This window comes from Crocodylus siamensis, chromosome 13 (assembly GCF_052110815.1).
Source record: "Crocodylus siamensis isolate JL-2025a chromosome 13, ASM5211081v1, whole genome shotgun sequence".
Taxonomy (NCBI): domain Eukaryota; kingdom Metazoa; phylum Chordata; order Crocodylia; family Crocodylidae; genus Crocodylus; species Crocodylus siamensis.
The window spans coordinates 34168514-34184399 of NC_143407.1; the positions used below are offsets into that span (position 1 = coordinate 34168514).

Genomic DNA, 15886 nt, shown 5'->3' on the forward strand with positions numbered 1-15886 from the left:
CTTGCAACTTTCCCTCCAGCCATTGACTTGAGCAGGGGTTTCCAGTGTCAAGCACTTTTCAGCAAGTACTCAGCACTTTTTCAGGATTGCAGACCTTCAGCTTGCAATCCTGCTAGCAGCCCTCTTCACACAGAGCAGGCTTGCTGAAATCAAGTCAAATGCGACCAGCTGCAGAAGATTGATTCACAGGACTCCAGGTGTGCAGGATCAGGCCTCAGCTCTTTGAGTGACTGGTCTCGTAGCCTAATAATGCTAATTTTATGAATACAGTAGTGCTTAGCACATTATGGAGACATTGACACCAGTACTGTGTTTTTACTGCGTTTTCAAAGATAATAAAATACTCCTGGAGAACATTACTCAGCCTAGTTATTACAACCTTCTTCAAAGTCTTCAAATCTTACTAATAATGTTTACATTCAGATACCATTGCCTCTGGTTTGCTTAGTCTTAACAGCGTTATAATATTCCCCTGTGTTTTTGTGGAAGTGTCTGAGTTTTCATAGTGTGAGAGGAAGACTGCGGCTTGGAAAAATCTTAAGCTAGCCAAAAGACTGAGGAATTGTTTCTTTCTTCTTTTCTTTCCCCCCTAGAGGTCTTGCCTACAGCATTTGTCTAAGTCATTTCTTTTTCTCACACACACACACACACACACACACACACACACACACACACACACACACGTAAATTTTGGTGTTGGCTGGCAAACTTCATGCTGATTACAAGCTTTTGATACAACCACTAGTCTTCTGATTTGTGAAATACAGAACAAAACATTTCTAATAATAGGCATTGCAAAGAGACTTGAAATGACAGCATGGAATAGAAAGTACAACTACACTGAACAAAACAACAGTTTCAGGAACCCACAAAGAGAAGCAAAGGTCACGCTATTTCATATAAAAACAAATAAGATATAAAAATGAATGTGTTCCTTCGGGATGGCTTTTGGACCTCATCTTGCTGTGGTTGGAGGGAGAGAAAAATCACAGGTTTTTATGTTGCTGAGAGAAAAGGGATCTCCGTCTTTCTGAAGATACTGGCATGAATCCATTCACTTCTTTGGTACCTAAGCACAATCCTTTTCCACCCTGCTCAAGTCCATGAAAAAATATTAGCGTGTCAGCTTATTGTAGCCTACTTTTATTGGAAAAAGCAGGAGCGAGACTCACCCACCTTTCACGGTAGTGTTTTCTCAGGGAGCTGAACAGGATGAAATAGGATTATATTTAAGCACCCAAATAATACAACTTAGGCACTTAAATATATTTGGCCCTAGCATACTATTTGGCATGCTGGCCATGTCTACTCAAGCAGCCGACTGCACAGTTGTTACTGCGCAGTCATTTAGTATTTGCTTAACCAAGTGCTAAATGACTGCGCAGTAACCATCACCGCATGGTTATTTTTAGATGCTACTGTGCAGTGGCTCGTTACTGCCGTGCAGTAGTGTCACCATCCCGGTTCATGCCCAGCAACTCTACAGCGCCATAGCAATGAGCTATGGTGCAGCAGCTTGTTGATACTGCACTGTAGCATCTTGTGCAGATGCTCCCACTTTGTTGTACCCATAATGTCCATTTTGAGTTCCTCCACCATCAGTGTAAAATAGAACCAATGCTTTCCATCTTAACATGTAACATCTTTTTGTTTCTGTTTTTAATTCTAATGGATTTGGAAAATAACCAGCTCAGTGTGATATTACATGGCGGTGGTCAGCTAAGCTGAATTTTTTATTACACTTAATTCTACCCCATAGTAGAAAGTAATGCACTTAATTCTACCCCGTAGTAGAAAGTAAGGAATTTGGGCTGGTATATCTTTGAGTAGACCAAGCCACAGACAGCATGGTTAAACCTTATATATAGCTAAATAACATGTGTCCAGTATTCCCTACAGGATAAAGGTGAATTTTATTTACTTATTTGTTCCAGGGACTGGAAAATGTAGCCAGGGAGTATCTGCCAGAACATAAAGCCCAAAAGAGCCTCTAAACAAGAAAATAAATTAATAGGTTTACAGCCAGCAGGGACCATTATAATGATGTAGTCTGACCTCTCCTGTGTGATACAGGCCAGAGAATTTCACCTAGGAGTTCCTTCATTGAGCCCAGTACGTACAAACTCGAAAGCAATGATCACACATCTCCATTAATAGGTGCAAGTAGACAAAATACTTGCATTTGTTCCCCTCTATTTAACATGAGTAGTAGTCTGAGATAGAAAGCTGTTAGATAATATTTGCTACTAAACCGTGTCCATTTTATGCATTCAGCCAAAAGCAAAAAATGCCACTAAACTTCTAGCATTTGGGAAAAGACTTCTGGGTTGATACTGCAGGGCAGAAGGGGAAGCTTCACTTGGATCTGGATATCATCAAACGCATTGGTGCCAGGCTTCTCTTTCCAATTCTTAGATTTCCCAAACCGTGGTTGGTTGTGACCAGTTGTGTAAAGCATCACTCTTTCATGGCTGGGAGGATGAAGTGGCATTTCAGGTTATCCCTGGTCTTTTGCCCGCTTTACCTCCAGTGGCTGAAGGCTGGAACGTTGCACCTTTTTCTCCATTCCTTGCCTCATGCTGTATGGGAGCATTAGGAAAAGAGGGTCACCACTATCATTTGGGTCCAGATGTGGAGCTCTTGGCTGCTGCTGCTGTACAGTGTTGGCCTGGGTGATTTCTCTCTTGCCTGGTACTGGAGTTGAGGATGATACAGTTGGCATCCTGGTTGGAGTAGCCATTGCAGCTTCCATGTTTGTCTCAGCATTAGTCTCAGTATTAGTATACTAGAAAGTGCAAGGGCTGCCGAGATGTTTTGGATCGTGGAAGAAGTTTTTCCTATATTTCCTCCTTCCTCCCCACAACTGCGGAACTGTCTTACATTTGCAGCTGTGCCATTGTTCAGCATGCTTGTGTGCTATTCCCCTCTGTGTCTTTTGCCTATACATTTTTTTGGGTGGGGGGGGCTGTCACTGTCTACTCTGCATATGTACCGTGCTTAGCACTACAACTGCAAATATTACAGACTGCTTGTTTACTAATGTGTCATTCTTGCATTTAAGTTAGCAGTTCTAACGGATGCAGAGAGGCAAAACTGACAACCCTGTTTTCACTGATTTCATACAGTCGTATGTTAGGGTAGTAACGTGCAATTTCCTACTAATTGAGACGCTGATTTACCTCACTGACAAATACACGCTCCAAATATCTATTACCCTTTGCCCTTCCTATTACCTCACCATCAGCCTTATTGCTTGCTTAAGTAAGCCTTCATTTTCAGGCCTCAACTGCAACTATATCTTATCAGCGTGGACTGGTTTAGGATACACCTCCTTTGATCAGCAGAGGTGTTAGCTTCTTTTCAAGTGGGTATCCTTTTTTTATTCCCTACTCTGTCACTTTTGAGTTCAGAAGTGGTCCCATAAAAATTCTTCTTTTTTCAAATGACCTTGTATTTCAGCCTTTTGCCTGGCCTGCTTCCAGCCTCTCATTGAGGCAAGCGGAGAAACCTTCATGCAAAGGGAGGAGATAAAATTGAGCAGAAAGACTAACAGGCAGAGTCGTAGCAAGCTCATTGAGTGCCTGGGGTTGGGGAGCATGGGGGTTTGCTGACCGCTATAGTTGGCAGGGAAAGAGGGGAGAAATGTGGGTGAGTGGAAGGCTTACCTTCCTGGGTGGTGGTGTATGCTGCTACTGCTGCAGAAGCAGCATCAGCTCCACTCCAGCAGCAGCATCCCTGTGGCTGGCCTCCCTGAGAGCCAACCCCAGTGCCCAGTTTGCTTCTACCCCCACCCCTCCTTGCCGCCCAGTACATACTTATTGGGTGCAGGGTTGTGCTTGCTCTGACAAAGGCTCCCAGGGGGGATGGGGAGCACCATTTCTCTAGATCCACTCATTCCCTGTGTCCCACCTAAGGATACTATTTGGTGCAGCACTGCCCCTGCCCAGCCCTTATAGCCAGGCAGGGGCAGTGCAGGACTCCCTGGGGAGGTGATTCTAGCACCCTCTCTTAGTTGGTACCGGGGACTGGTGCCCCATTCACTTTAACCTAGTTAAACTACTGCTGACGGGGCTTCCCCTGAGAGGTCCCACTTGGAAATCCTCTGTGGAAGGGCTCAATGGTGGCACAAAATGTTTACTGTAATTGTATTTTATTTGATTGGGGGGGGGAAATTATACATTGGCAGCTTGCAGCTTTTATTGCCCCTAATGTGATGTGCAGAGGTTTAGCTTATGAAGTAGGCTTCCTGTTTAATCAACAAATTCAGCAGTTATCCTTAATCCCTTTAGCTGGCAGTGCTAGAAACTCCCGTTAACTTTTCATACCAAGTTCGAAACCACAGTCATATTATGAGATGGTGGGTCCTGATGCCAAAGGGTTAATATGTCCCTTTTTATCCTGACGGTAATAGAAGTAAACTTGCTCTATTATGATTTTATTGCATGTCCATCTAAGTTTTAGCCGCCTAGAAAAGTTTTGTCTTGAACATCCTGGTTTTCACTATTCCACTGGGAATGCTTGTCTCATGAACTTTGTTTTCTGCTGTTGCAGTTGTGAAGCTTGTACTTCCCTGCTCTTGTTTTCATTTCATCACATTTGTTTAGAGTCTGTTTGCTATTAATGTTGTTCTAACACAGCAGCGACCGTTTCCATAGCTTGATTGAATGCCACGTCCTTGGAAATAGAAAATTAACACGTTGTTAACCACCCATCACTTTACACACATTAATTAAAAGCTACAAATTTCAGATGAAAACCACGTCATCTAATAAGAAAACTATTGGGCGCTATCATTCCGACTTCTGAGGTTCCTTCCGCTGCTGGCGAAACATCCTCAAGGAATGAGGTCCATTCATCCTCCGTTTTGGTTCACTCTGTCTCAGTGATATCTAGCTTGGCCTTGCTGTACCTCATCCAGACTTAGGTGGCCTAGTAGGCAATCCCTCCACACACTTTGGATGTGCTGCCAATAGGTCCTCATTTCCTCTGTGGCTGTATTTCAGTATATCTGGTTCTCATCGAGACTGCGGATAGGAAACAGCGACGCTTTATTTCAGGGGCTCGGCAACAGTTTGCTTTAACTCTGTGTCTATAATTGGTCAAATCCGGAATTATGACCTTATTCAGAATGTTATTATCAATGACATTTGTATAAATAGCACCTTTTGTTCTTTCAGCTGTTCCTGTTTCTCCTTACAGGTTCTTTCTTTGGAAAAATTCAGCTTTTTCATATTGATTTCAGGGTCTTTGTGAGACATAGAAACAATCTGTTGCTTTGTCATTCAAAACTCATTGGAACTAAATAGATTAACAGTCACAGGATGTTGCATTTAAATTTTCTCAGCTAATTAAGGATGTGCTCATTTTTAGATTAACCAGGATAAGTGCGTACATTTGTCTTAAGTCAAATGATTTTGGGGATTTTTGAGCAAGGGCAAGGGAGTGTTTATAGATGCTGGTTTTGTTCCTTGTGCAAAAAGTTTGTTCATTTGAACATTGTACGTAGAGATTTACAAGAAAACATTGAATGAAACATTTGGATGAACACATCGCTTAGCATCCACTCTGTCAGTACCCATCACAAAAGAGGGAAGAAATAAAATACAAACTTGAATTCATTTAAATGTTCAACATTTTTGATGCCCTGCCTAATGTCTAAGATCAGATAATAAGCCAAGTTTTCTTGTCACCTAATAACTGCTTTAGTTGACTCTTTCTTGGTGTCTTCTAATCCCTAGGTGCTAAAATGATTTGGCAAAAACTGCATCTGTTTTCTCTTGTTACCTGATAACTTCTTAATGAGTACTAACAGCTTATGTGAGAGCAAGGCCATTAGTACTAATGGATAGGGAGGACAGCTGATATGGCATGGGAAAGGGTAAAGATTAGGAGGGAAGTTTTTTCAAATATACATGTAGCATAAGACAGTAAGTGCCATAATGGTTTTGCACTGTTATTTATGTCCTAATGGACTGGGCCGAATCTTTGGACACCTATTACTTCTCAGCCATCTTGCAGTCAAAGCCTAGTATAGCATATGACAGTAGTTTGGTTTGCTAGATAAGCATACAGCATTTATTTTCCAGAAAGCCTTAAATGGTATGCTTTCTGTATGTAATCTAATTTATCTGCTGTAATAGTACAGTTACTTTCTTAAAAAGGCATATTCTAGCCTGTTCTTGGCTTTACAATCTTTTTGGATATTTTTCATACAATGCCTGTAATGCTTTCTTCTTCCTGCTGCATAAAGTATCCATGTGCCATGTATGCTCTTCATTATTGAGCTGTATTGTAGTCTTTGTTAAAGATGGTCTATGCGTTGGAGTGCAGTCTTGTGGAAACATTCAGATCCCATTGTTTTCTGGATATTATTTTCCATCTTCTGAATGTGCCATTGTTTCAGTTTGTTTTATTCTCATTTGTTGATGCGAGTATAAAAAGAGTGGATAAAAAGCAAATGGCAGGATATTACTAAAGACTTTTAAAACCAAAAGGCATCCCTTTGATAAAGACCTGGCTCGATTTTAAGTGGTAGCATCTCCATTAGCATTAATGGGGTAAGTACATCAACGGAGGCACCTCAGAGGTTAATCAGGCTTCCTGGCTAGATATTGCCATCAATACAATGTGGCGCCTAATTCTGTTGGTCCTTCAGAGGTTTTCCTGACAACACACTAACAGACTTTGTGTAAGTCATTTCCTATGAATTATTAAAACAAACGTTTGGCTGCTAATTGATGAACACTAATGTGTTTTCTAATCACTGCAGTTTGAGTTTTTAGCACTAAACAAAGCAGTTGCAATTGATTTGTGGCTTATTCTTGGTTTCAGTCTGTGCTCTGTGTCTTCTTTTTTTTTTTTCCTTTGGAAATTTAGTATACAGCTTTGCTCATCTTTTTAGTTAAGAATTGGTTTGTTACACTGTTGTTCCATTGTGAACTCTTCTATTATTATTTCTTATTTATATAGCACCATAATATGCCGGATGCTTTATAGGCAAATAAAGCTCAATCCATGGTCCAGAGAGATACAGTTTAGATTTCAACAGCAATCTGCAAAGATGTATAGCTTTATTTTTTTTTCTCATTCTTTTAGCCCATCTCTTACCTAAGCTGTCTCCTCCCTTCTTGTACTTCCCCCACCCCAAAAATATCCAATTTCTATAAAGTGTAAAGGCCAGTGTAGGGAACTAGTTTTCAAAGCAATGCCTGGAAAACATGCACAGTACAGTAAGTCGTGTTATTGGAAATGGATTTTTATGCTGTGCATATAGTCTTCTGCTCCAGTACTGTGAGGGTGCAGCCTTTAATTTTGCTGTTCTGATTTCATGTATTGGAGCAGTTATAGACCTGCAAAAAGTGAATACTTCCCCATTGTACCCCTCAAGGGCCACATCCTTCTTGTCTTACTGGTTTGTGTCACAGTCACTGTGACTGGTCATGTGTAGAATAAGTTGAATGTGGTTTGGTCCCGAGTATTTCTCTGTGCAGCACTTCTGATCCCCATATTGCTTGATTTAGGCTGCATCAACCATTTACTGCTTTGTACTATCGCTGGGGTAACACTTTCGGATGAGATAGAGGACAGACTTTGTTATATTTATGTCTGACGTGAGAGCAAAGCAACAAGTCTATATGGTTATAGAAACATGATCTCTGTCTTTGCTCTGTGCTGCACACACTATTCACCATCACTTCTCCCTTTTTACTATAATCTCAATGAACTCTAATACCTTCAATTTTGGAGGGTTTGCTCAGCACCTTCTAGAATACGCAACTAAAATATTGGCTTAAAAAGAAAAAAAATCAATATAATGTCTGAGACATTACAGTGACTACTTCTCTTTTTTGATAATGTTTTAGAAACCACTGGTAAGAGATACGAAAATACATTTAACTTTTTGGATAAAAAAGGTTTATCTCACATATCAAACTTTAGCATTGGGTGCAAATATATGCAGTGTCTGATGTGGTTTATGTGGCAGCATATTTAGTTGATTGTGTCTGCTCCTGGTGTATGGTGCAGTCCAGTTGCAGTGTTCATTTTGTTGGGAAAAATTCAGCATAGATATGAAAAACAGCTCTAAAATATTATTTATTGAGTCTCTTTCTTTTTATAGACAATAAAGACTGGACTTACAATGGTTGGGAAAGTAGTTACACAGCTGACAGGGACGCTGCCATCAGGAGCAACTGAAGAAGAAATTTTAGCTCATAGCAATACTCGTCGAAGTCCTCTGGTGCCTGGAATCATCACTGTTATTGATACTGAGACTGTTGGAGAAGGGCAGGTAATACAATTTGCGGAGCGGGGGGAGCATCTGAAGCCCCTTAACTTTCACAAAAGCTTTGAATTAAAAATTGAATTGTATCCTTTTTGCAAATGATTTTTGCAAGGTCAGCAAAATTTACAGATGCACAAAGCTGCGGCAAAGGAAGTGCTATTCAGATCTGAATTTAAGCCAACATGTATTTAGCCCTTAATACATATTTACGTGACATTTTGACAACATCAAGTGTGGAATGTCACTGTTTGCGTCTGTAACACTTGCTCAGAATTGACATTGATTTATACTGACCGGTTGTAGTATGCACGGTCCGATTACATTTATTAATATGTAGTGTAGAGGAAATTCTGACTGCAGCCTAGAAAGAGGGTCAGTTGTTTGACACGGTGTGCAAAAGCAGTAATCGTGAGACTGGCTAGCTATGTAATGTAACTTGGGTAGAAATTTTGCAATTGCTTAGCTTTTCAAAACTTGATTGTTAAGGAGCAGTAGTCTGCATTTTAACGAGTCATTAACTGTATCATAAAAATGAACTGTGCTGTCAGAAAAACAGCACGGTGACATTACACGGTACAGTGTACCATGAAAAATTATCAGTGGGCAAACTTTTTACATCAACCATTTTAAACTGAGACGAATGTTCTGAACTAAATTTCTTTATGAAAGTGAAGGTATCATAAGAGTCTTGTATGTTTGCTTCTCTCTGTTTAATTTTTAAGAACTTAATTTGGGAATCTTTATTCAGGTGAGATCCCTACTATTTTGTAAATTGAGATTTTACATACTGTATTTATCAGCATTTAGTTTAAAAAAACCAACAAAACACAACACAAAATATGCCCCTAGTTCAGCACCACCCCCTCCTGTGTTCTAGGTGCATTGTGTGCATCTTATTTTAGTAAAATATTAAAAATAATCAATAGTGATGTTAAGTACATTTCTTAACTGAAGGTACAAACAATATTTTTCTATCCAGGAATATAATATACTTGGCTGCTTCCAGGAATTAATTCAAAGAAATATTTAGCCACATCCATACTATGCTGAAAGGAGATTTATTTTGGATGGAAGACCCTTCTTTCTCAAAAATCAAATAAAACAAAACCTGAAGAAAATAGCACGATTATTTTATTTAAGATTTTAGAGACTCCGTTTTTTAAAAATCTGTTGACCTTTGGGATTTGTTTTGTTTCCGGGAAAAAAAATTCTGTTGACTTTTCTTCTAATGTCAGGAAAAAAAAAAAAAGAAGAAAAATCCTACTTCATAAATTTCTCATGAAGCCTTGTTTAATGTGGTCATTATTTCTGGTGGTCATTGTCTGTGTTGATGCTTCTGCATAGGCTGAGAAATAAAATGATTTATCTTAGCTTCTTAAGTCTTGTTATATGTGATTTAGAGGTTTTTATGAACTTGTCCTTTGACCTTAACAGTAGTAGGGACCTATCAAACCTAAAGAAGACTGTAGAAAAGTAGTTATAAAAAATGACAATGCTTGCTTTGCCCAAGCAATACTTCACTGGCATAAATAAGCCATTATTGCCAGTAAAACAATTTAGGTTTTGTCTTAAAACCCTGATGTAGACAGTATTCTTGAACACAGAAATAACTTTTAGTTGTTCACATTATTATGAGTTGGGATTTGAAAGCACTACTGGAGTTCATAATTTGTTTTTGGTGGTGAGACTTGGGTCTCAGAATTTCCTACTTTTTTTTTCAATTTTCCAAGAAAGGAAAAATAACCCTTCTTTGCCATTTGTTTTTCTCATCACCGATGGCCTTTGGATATCTTCAGGCAAAAATGTGGGTGTGTCAAGGAGGCTTGACAAAGACAGGGTATATTTTCAGTTGTGTTTAAGAGGCCTAGAAAATGTCTGTTGTTGAATTTTCTGCTTCTACAGGGTACCTTCCTGTATAAGGTATGTGCTGTGCACTTGCAGTCCTTGCTGGGGCATTGCCAACCCTCCCTCCCTTTGTTTCCCCCATTGCTGAATGGAAGTAATCCATCTTGAGCATGCTGCTTAGCTCGAACATGGCAGAGTTCGAATTCTGCCCATTACATGAATCGACGAGTGCCTTCGAGATTGGCAGTGCTCCTGCTCTCACGCTGACTGTAGCAGGCGGGTCTGCAGAAAGTGGCATGTTAGTGTGTAGATGGCACAGATTTGTACTCGCTGGGTTTACATGGCTAGTTTTGCAGCATAATTGATTAAGGCTCCAATTCTGTAAAGCACTTAAGCACACGTCTGACCTTTTAAACATGAGCAGTCGTGCTGAACTAAATGGGGTTGCTGCGTTTCAAGTGAGGCACAGGGATGAGGCAGGTATGAGACGACACTGGGTAGCATTCCTGCTTCTACCCATGTAGAAAGGGAAGAGTCAGGATTTGTGGACTGGATGAGTTACCTCTGTTGGAAGGAGGGGATGTATGTGCCTACTGCCAATTTAGGCCTTCCTAAGTTGCATAGGAAACCACAGGGAATCAGTGATGCCAAATACATTTGTTTTCTGCACTAGGTTAACCCTTTCCACGTATTGCAGTCTGTGATTTGTGTAACCACTGTTTTTTGTGCATGACTTGCAAAGAGTTTTTAGAAGCAATCCTAGGTCTGGGGGTGATTTTCAGAGACACTGAATATTTGACTCACAATGTGCCACTGAGAACGTCCTTCCTTCTCTTCCAAGCTAGCCCCTTATCTGACGTAGTACAGTGACCAATTACAATGCCCTGTCCCCCATAACTTAATGCAGAGGGCAGCAACATATTGCCTGCAGGCTAGATCTGGCCCACAAAGCCATTGGATTCAGCCCAAGGAGCGGGGGCCTCGGGGCTGGACACAGGCATGGGCAAACCAGGCAGCTGCCCAGGGCCCAGACAGAAAGGGGGCCTGAAAATGTTTTTTGTTTTTTTCCCCCCCTCCGTTGCCTGATTATTGTCATCATTATCTCTGGCAAAGGGGGGCACGATACTAAAAATTCTCCCGGGGCCACCAGGAGTCTAGGTACGGTGCTGGGGGGCCATCAGTGGTGGGAGGCTTTGCTGGGCTGGGCACTTGGACCATGTGGTGCTGAAGCTGGGTAGCAGAGGGAAGTGGTAGCAGGGCCTGGGTCCTATTGCCAGCCTGTCTTTAACTGGAGCTGGGTCATTCCAGCGCGACAACGCTGGAAAATGTTACCGATCCTTGATCTAATGGAATCAAACAACTGTATCATCAGAAGAACAACCTCTTGACGATGAGAAACTGTAGATATAAAGATATGAAATAAATGGAGAGTTAGCAAGTGTCTTTTGCCAACACTTTAGGAAGTGACTTCGTTTCTTTTCAAATGGAGGAAGATGAATTACATGAAATGTTTTGAGGGGAAACGCAGTCCGTAGGGCCTACAATAGCAGAGCGTCTGCTGACCTTGGAGACGGTGGTTTGCGTCCATCTGTGTGCGCAGGCGTGCAGATTCACCTGCGTGGAAGATGACTGTGGAGCACGTTTTGAATAGTTAGGCCAGAAGTATTAGTAGTGATGATTTAAAGTCCTTTCTTTCATCCGGCCTACCCTTTTTCATAGGCAATCACAAATGTAGCAAACATGCTTAAGGTATTTCATGAGATACGGTAGCAAACGGTTCCTTAATTTGAAATCTTATTAGCCCTCTGCTGAAAAAGACCACACATCCCAACAACAAAGAAATCTTTGAATTTAAACGTGGTAAATCTCTGGAGAAAAAAATATTTTTAGTAAACCCTATTAAGGTGGACATCTCGGTGAAATCTCGCATGTGGCAGTTGTTTAGGCGATAGTTCCTACTTTTAAAAACAGTGGTACTTTGAAAAGGTTTGAACCATAGTGTCATTAAAAGAAAAGTGTAGAAATGTTGACTTATTGGATTTGGCTGTCACGTTATATATGAAAACTGAATAAAAATAATTATCAAGAAGCCTAAGTAACTTTGTGGTTAGCCAAAATATGTTAACAAGGTTCGTGTGCTTGTTTAAACTTCTTTTTAATGACGTGTTAGCAAACTTTTCAGTTAGCTGTAATGGCTATTTATTTGGATCTGTTAATTAGTTGAAATGGATAAAAATAAACTTATACAGATGTCCCTATTTTATAATGGGAAATAAATGCATAAACTGTTAGTGGGTTGAGTTTTAAAGAAAAAATAATTTTCTTTCGACCTTTGATTCTTTATTCCTAATTAATTCGTCAACTGGGCCACCCACATTTAGTCCACAATAATGACCCTTCTTAAAAGTCTGCAGTTTTGTGACCGAATATAAATCTGTTAAACATCTAACATTTACTTGACAGTTTAAATATGAGGGAATTTAAAAGTAAAAAGCTTGATTTTTCTTTTAAATGTTTGTGATAGAGTGATTAACGTTAGATCATCATGTCAACCTCAGATTATGCAAAATACCTGAAAATTATTTGAGACAAATTTTCAAATTTTACTTAAAAAAGTAACCTTTAGTTCTTTTTATATTTTAAAATATGATCAGTAGGTTTTTGTTCCCTGTTCCTTATTAACGTTTTATTCCATTAAAGAGGAATTCTCAGGGAAAAAAAAGCAGACTGCTGCAGTTTCAAAAGTTCATTTCCATTTGGTAAGGAGTTGATAACAATTGAACCAAATAAAGATCCTTATCAGGTAGCAAGAACAGTTGTGAAACTTCAGTCTAAAACAAAAAGAAGTTTAAAAAATAAAGGTATTCAATAGTAAATCTGTAACTACATGCATAATCCCACTGGCTATTCATGCCAGCACTTTATTTATAGAAAAGTGCAATTTTCAGAAAAGATAATTTGATACTCTAACGCTTGTATACTTGGCATTGGCTTTCTTCACTTTTTATATCTACATGTATTACAGAAGAATTCTCTTTATATGTAATATAAAAAGAGCAACAGGATTCCCTCAGAGCATAATACTGTCTGCCTTACTTTTATTAAAGGGGATCTGTTTTTTGTCAAGAAGACATTTTTGTCTCAGATAAATGGTTCAGGCTGAGCACAAGGCTGTTTTGAGTTTATGCTGGATTCTATTAAAAGGAGTGCAGTAGTTAATGCTACAGATTTATCACTTTTAGCCCTTTTCCACTGATGTTTGACCTTAGCTATAATGTTTTTTTTTTCTTTGCACATACATCTTTGGAGCTGAAGTTGACACTGGACTGACTTTAGTTGTTTAAATCCACCGAGAATTTCATAACGAGATTTTTTTTTTTGTATGTACAGTAGTTAATGAATATTCAACTCTTCATATTTTTTGTCGCTAAATTGATTAGTTTGATTTTTATAACGATGGTGTCATTCTTTCTTAAGTTTATTAAGAATAAGTCCTGCTTAGTTACATTTATGTCCATTTTTTTATTTGTGTTGTTTTTCATGGTTTATTTAAAAGCTGTGCCTGCACTGGGATAAATGCTGTAATTTGCCTTTAAAGATGAAATAAACAATAGAAGTCATAATTGTCGATAGTTTCTGTGGGCTTTAAGTACGAAGAAAAATACAGTGCAGGAGGAAAAAAAGAAGCGTTAGCTTAAGCTATGCCCTGAAAGCAAGTGCTGTTTTCTACTTGTAGGTGTAATCCTCCCCAAAGTGTCCGCTTTTTCTGTGTGTTTTTAGAAGAAGATGGAAACTATTTTTATCTGCTACAGTGTCCCGCTGCAATGTAATATAACCAGGTTGATGGATCTGGAGCATTGGTTGATCATGTTCCATTAAGCTCGAGGTTTCTTTGGACATCGCAGTGGCGCTCTCTGTTGGAGGTGCTGGCTTGGCATCTCGGACGTGGGGATTTCCAGGGTCTTTACAGAAGAGGCTTCATGTTATTTTTATGGAATGTTATACTCTAATGATAATGAAATCGGTGAGGAAGCTATGCGAGCTCTAGCACGTATGTCTAAGAATAAGGCCCAGATTTATGAAGCTCTTGCTATTGCAGGCCTTTGAGCAGTCTTTCAACCCCGACATCAACTGCAGTGTTTGGAGGCTGTTAACTTGGCGAATGAGCGATATCCAACCTGAACGTAAACACGGTGGTCCGTGTCCCGCAGACTTTCTGCGGGCCTTTTCTGCTTTGCAGATGGGAAATGGAATGAGCTACTTCTTCCCGACTCATTGGCAGCAGCTGCATACATTATTGAGCAATTTGTGCCACTCTTTGTTTTCCCCTCCAAGCAAGGCATTTCCAGCTCCCCTTTCCCCGTTTGTAATGTAACATAAACTCAGTGGAAACGAACCCGTTTCCAGTGTCAGCATTGAATTCATGCACCTGCCTGAACCATCCTCCACCCGCTCCAGTCCCTCCAACACCTTTTGGAGGCCGTTCTTCCAATGCAGCCTCAGTAAATTCAAGTGTTTCCTTCCCATCATCTGTGCAGACTTTCTGGAAGAAGCCCAACTGCACTGGATATTTTTCTACATTGAAAGACTGTTGCAATGAGTTTTTGGATGGCAAACGAGTGGTCAACCAGGGAAACTGCATTCCCTCTTCCTTCCAGTGTATGTAGGCATTATAGAGACAAATAGTACGTGTGGAAAAGGGCAGCCCTGACATGAAAAGAGCAAGTGACCTGTCTGGTATATAAGAAGGGGAAGAATGGTAAAAGAAAATAAAAAAGGGGTACAGTTTGAAGATGTGAAATACCAATTAACAGCAATCAAATGAAACCATGCAGATTGCAGATCCCTGTGGATCCCCTTCGTCTATTCTGAAATGATTTCTTTTTTTCACTTTGATTTAAAAAACACAAGCAAGCTTTCTTTAACCTCATCCTTCCTTTCCCAGGTGGGCGTGTGGGGGAGCTAATTTCATTTTCTTTGTGGCTTCAGTGGTAGGCAGGAAGCGAGTGGCATTTCTAGGCAAAGAAGCGTTGGGGTTGTAGGATGTGAGAGGCTAAAGTTCATGTGTTGCTCTCCACTTTCTGTTCGTATTCACACTTTTTGAACACTAAAGGTATGTGTGTTTATTTGATGAACATAACAGGCTGACATTTTTGCTTGAATATGACAACTTTCCAAGTGGCCAGGCTCTCTGAGATTCTGGGGTTTCTACGGTCCACAAGGTCACAGTTATGGTTTGGCTTTTTTTTTTTTCTCTGAATGGTGGCCTTAGAAAACAGATAATATGTCAGTAAGTTTTTACTACTTTTAAGGAAGAACCCACGCTAGAAATGGTGGAAAGATGAAAAAGCTGATTTATATAGGTTAAATGGGAGATTACTGAAAAACTACTATTAGCTCATCAACCTAATGTCATTCCAAGGAGAGTACTATTATAAGACATATATTTTCTGAAAAGGGACGTCTAAAATTTAAGCTATGTGTCCACATTGAAGTAACATAACATAAATACTTGACCAAATGGTATCAAATGTATATTAAAACCTTTTTCTCCAAAACTGCATAATTTTTGATGGGCAAAGGTTGCATTTTATAGACTAGATAATGTGGCATTTTACCAAATGGCTGAGAAGCAGCTTTAAAAGGTGGGCCCACTTAGCAAAATTATGGCTAATAGAGTTTGACTTTGCACCGTGCTTGGATTAGGACGCTTAAAAGGGTCTCGCAATACTGAATTATGCTGCAAAGTGCTAACAC

The 15886-nt window shown here is 39.8% G+C and overlaps 1 protein-coding gene across 4 annotated transcripts in view; it reads left to right on the forward strand.

Annotated features, from left to right (window-relative positions):
- BCAS3 (BCAS3 microtubule associated cell migration factor) overlaps nt 1–15886 on the forward strand; it is a 457217-nt gene that overhangs the window by 88779 nt on the left and 352552 nt on the right. For all 4 annotated transcript variants that reach the window (XM_090025357.1, XM_090025360.1, XM_090025358.1 and 1 more), the window contains exon 12: nt 8120–8290. In XM_090025357.1, coding sequence (XP_089881483.1) covers nt 8120–8290 — 171 coding nt within the window. The remainder of the gene's footprint in view (nt 1–8119; nt 8291–15886) is intronic.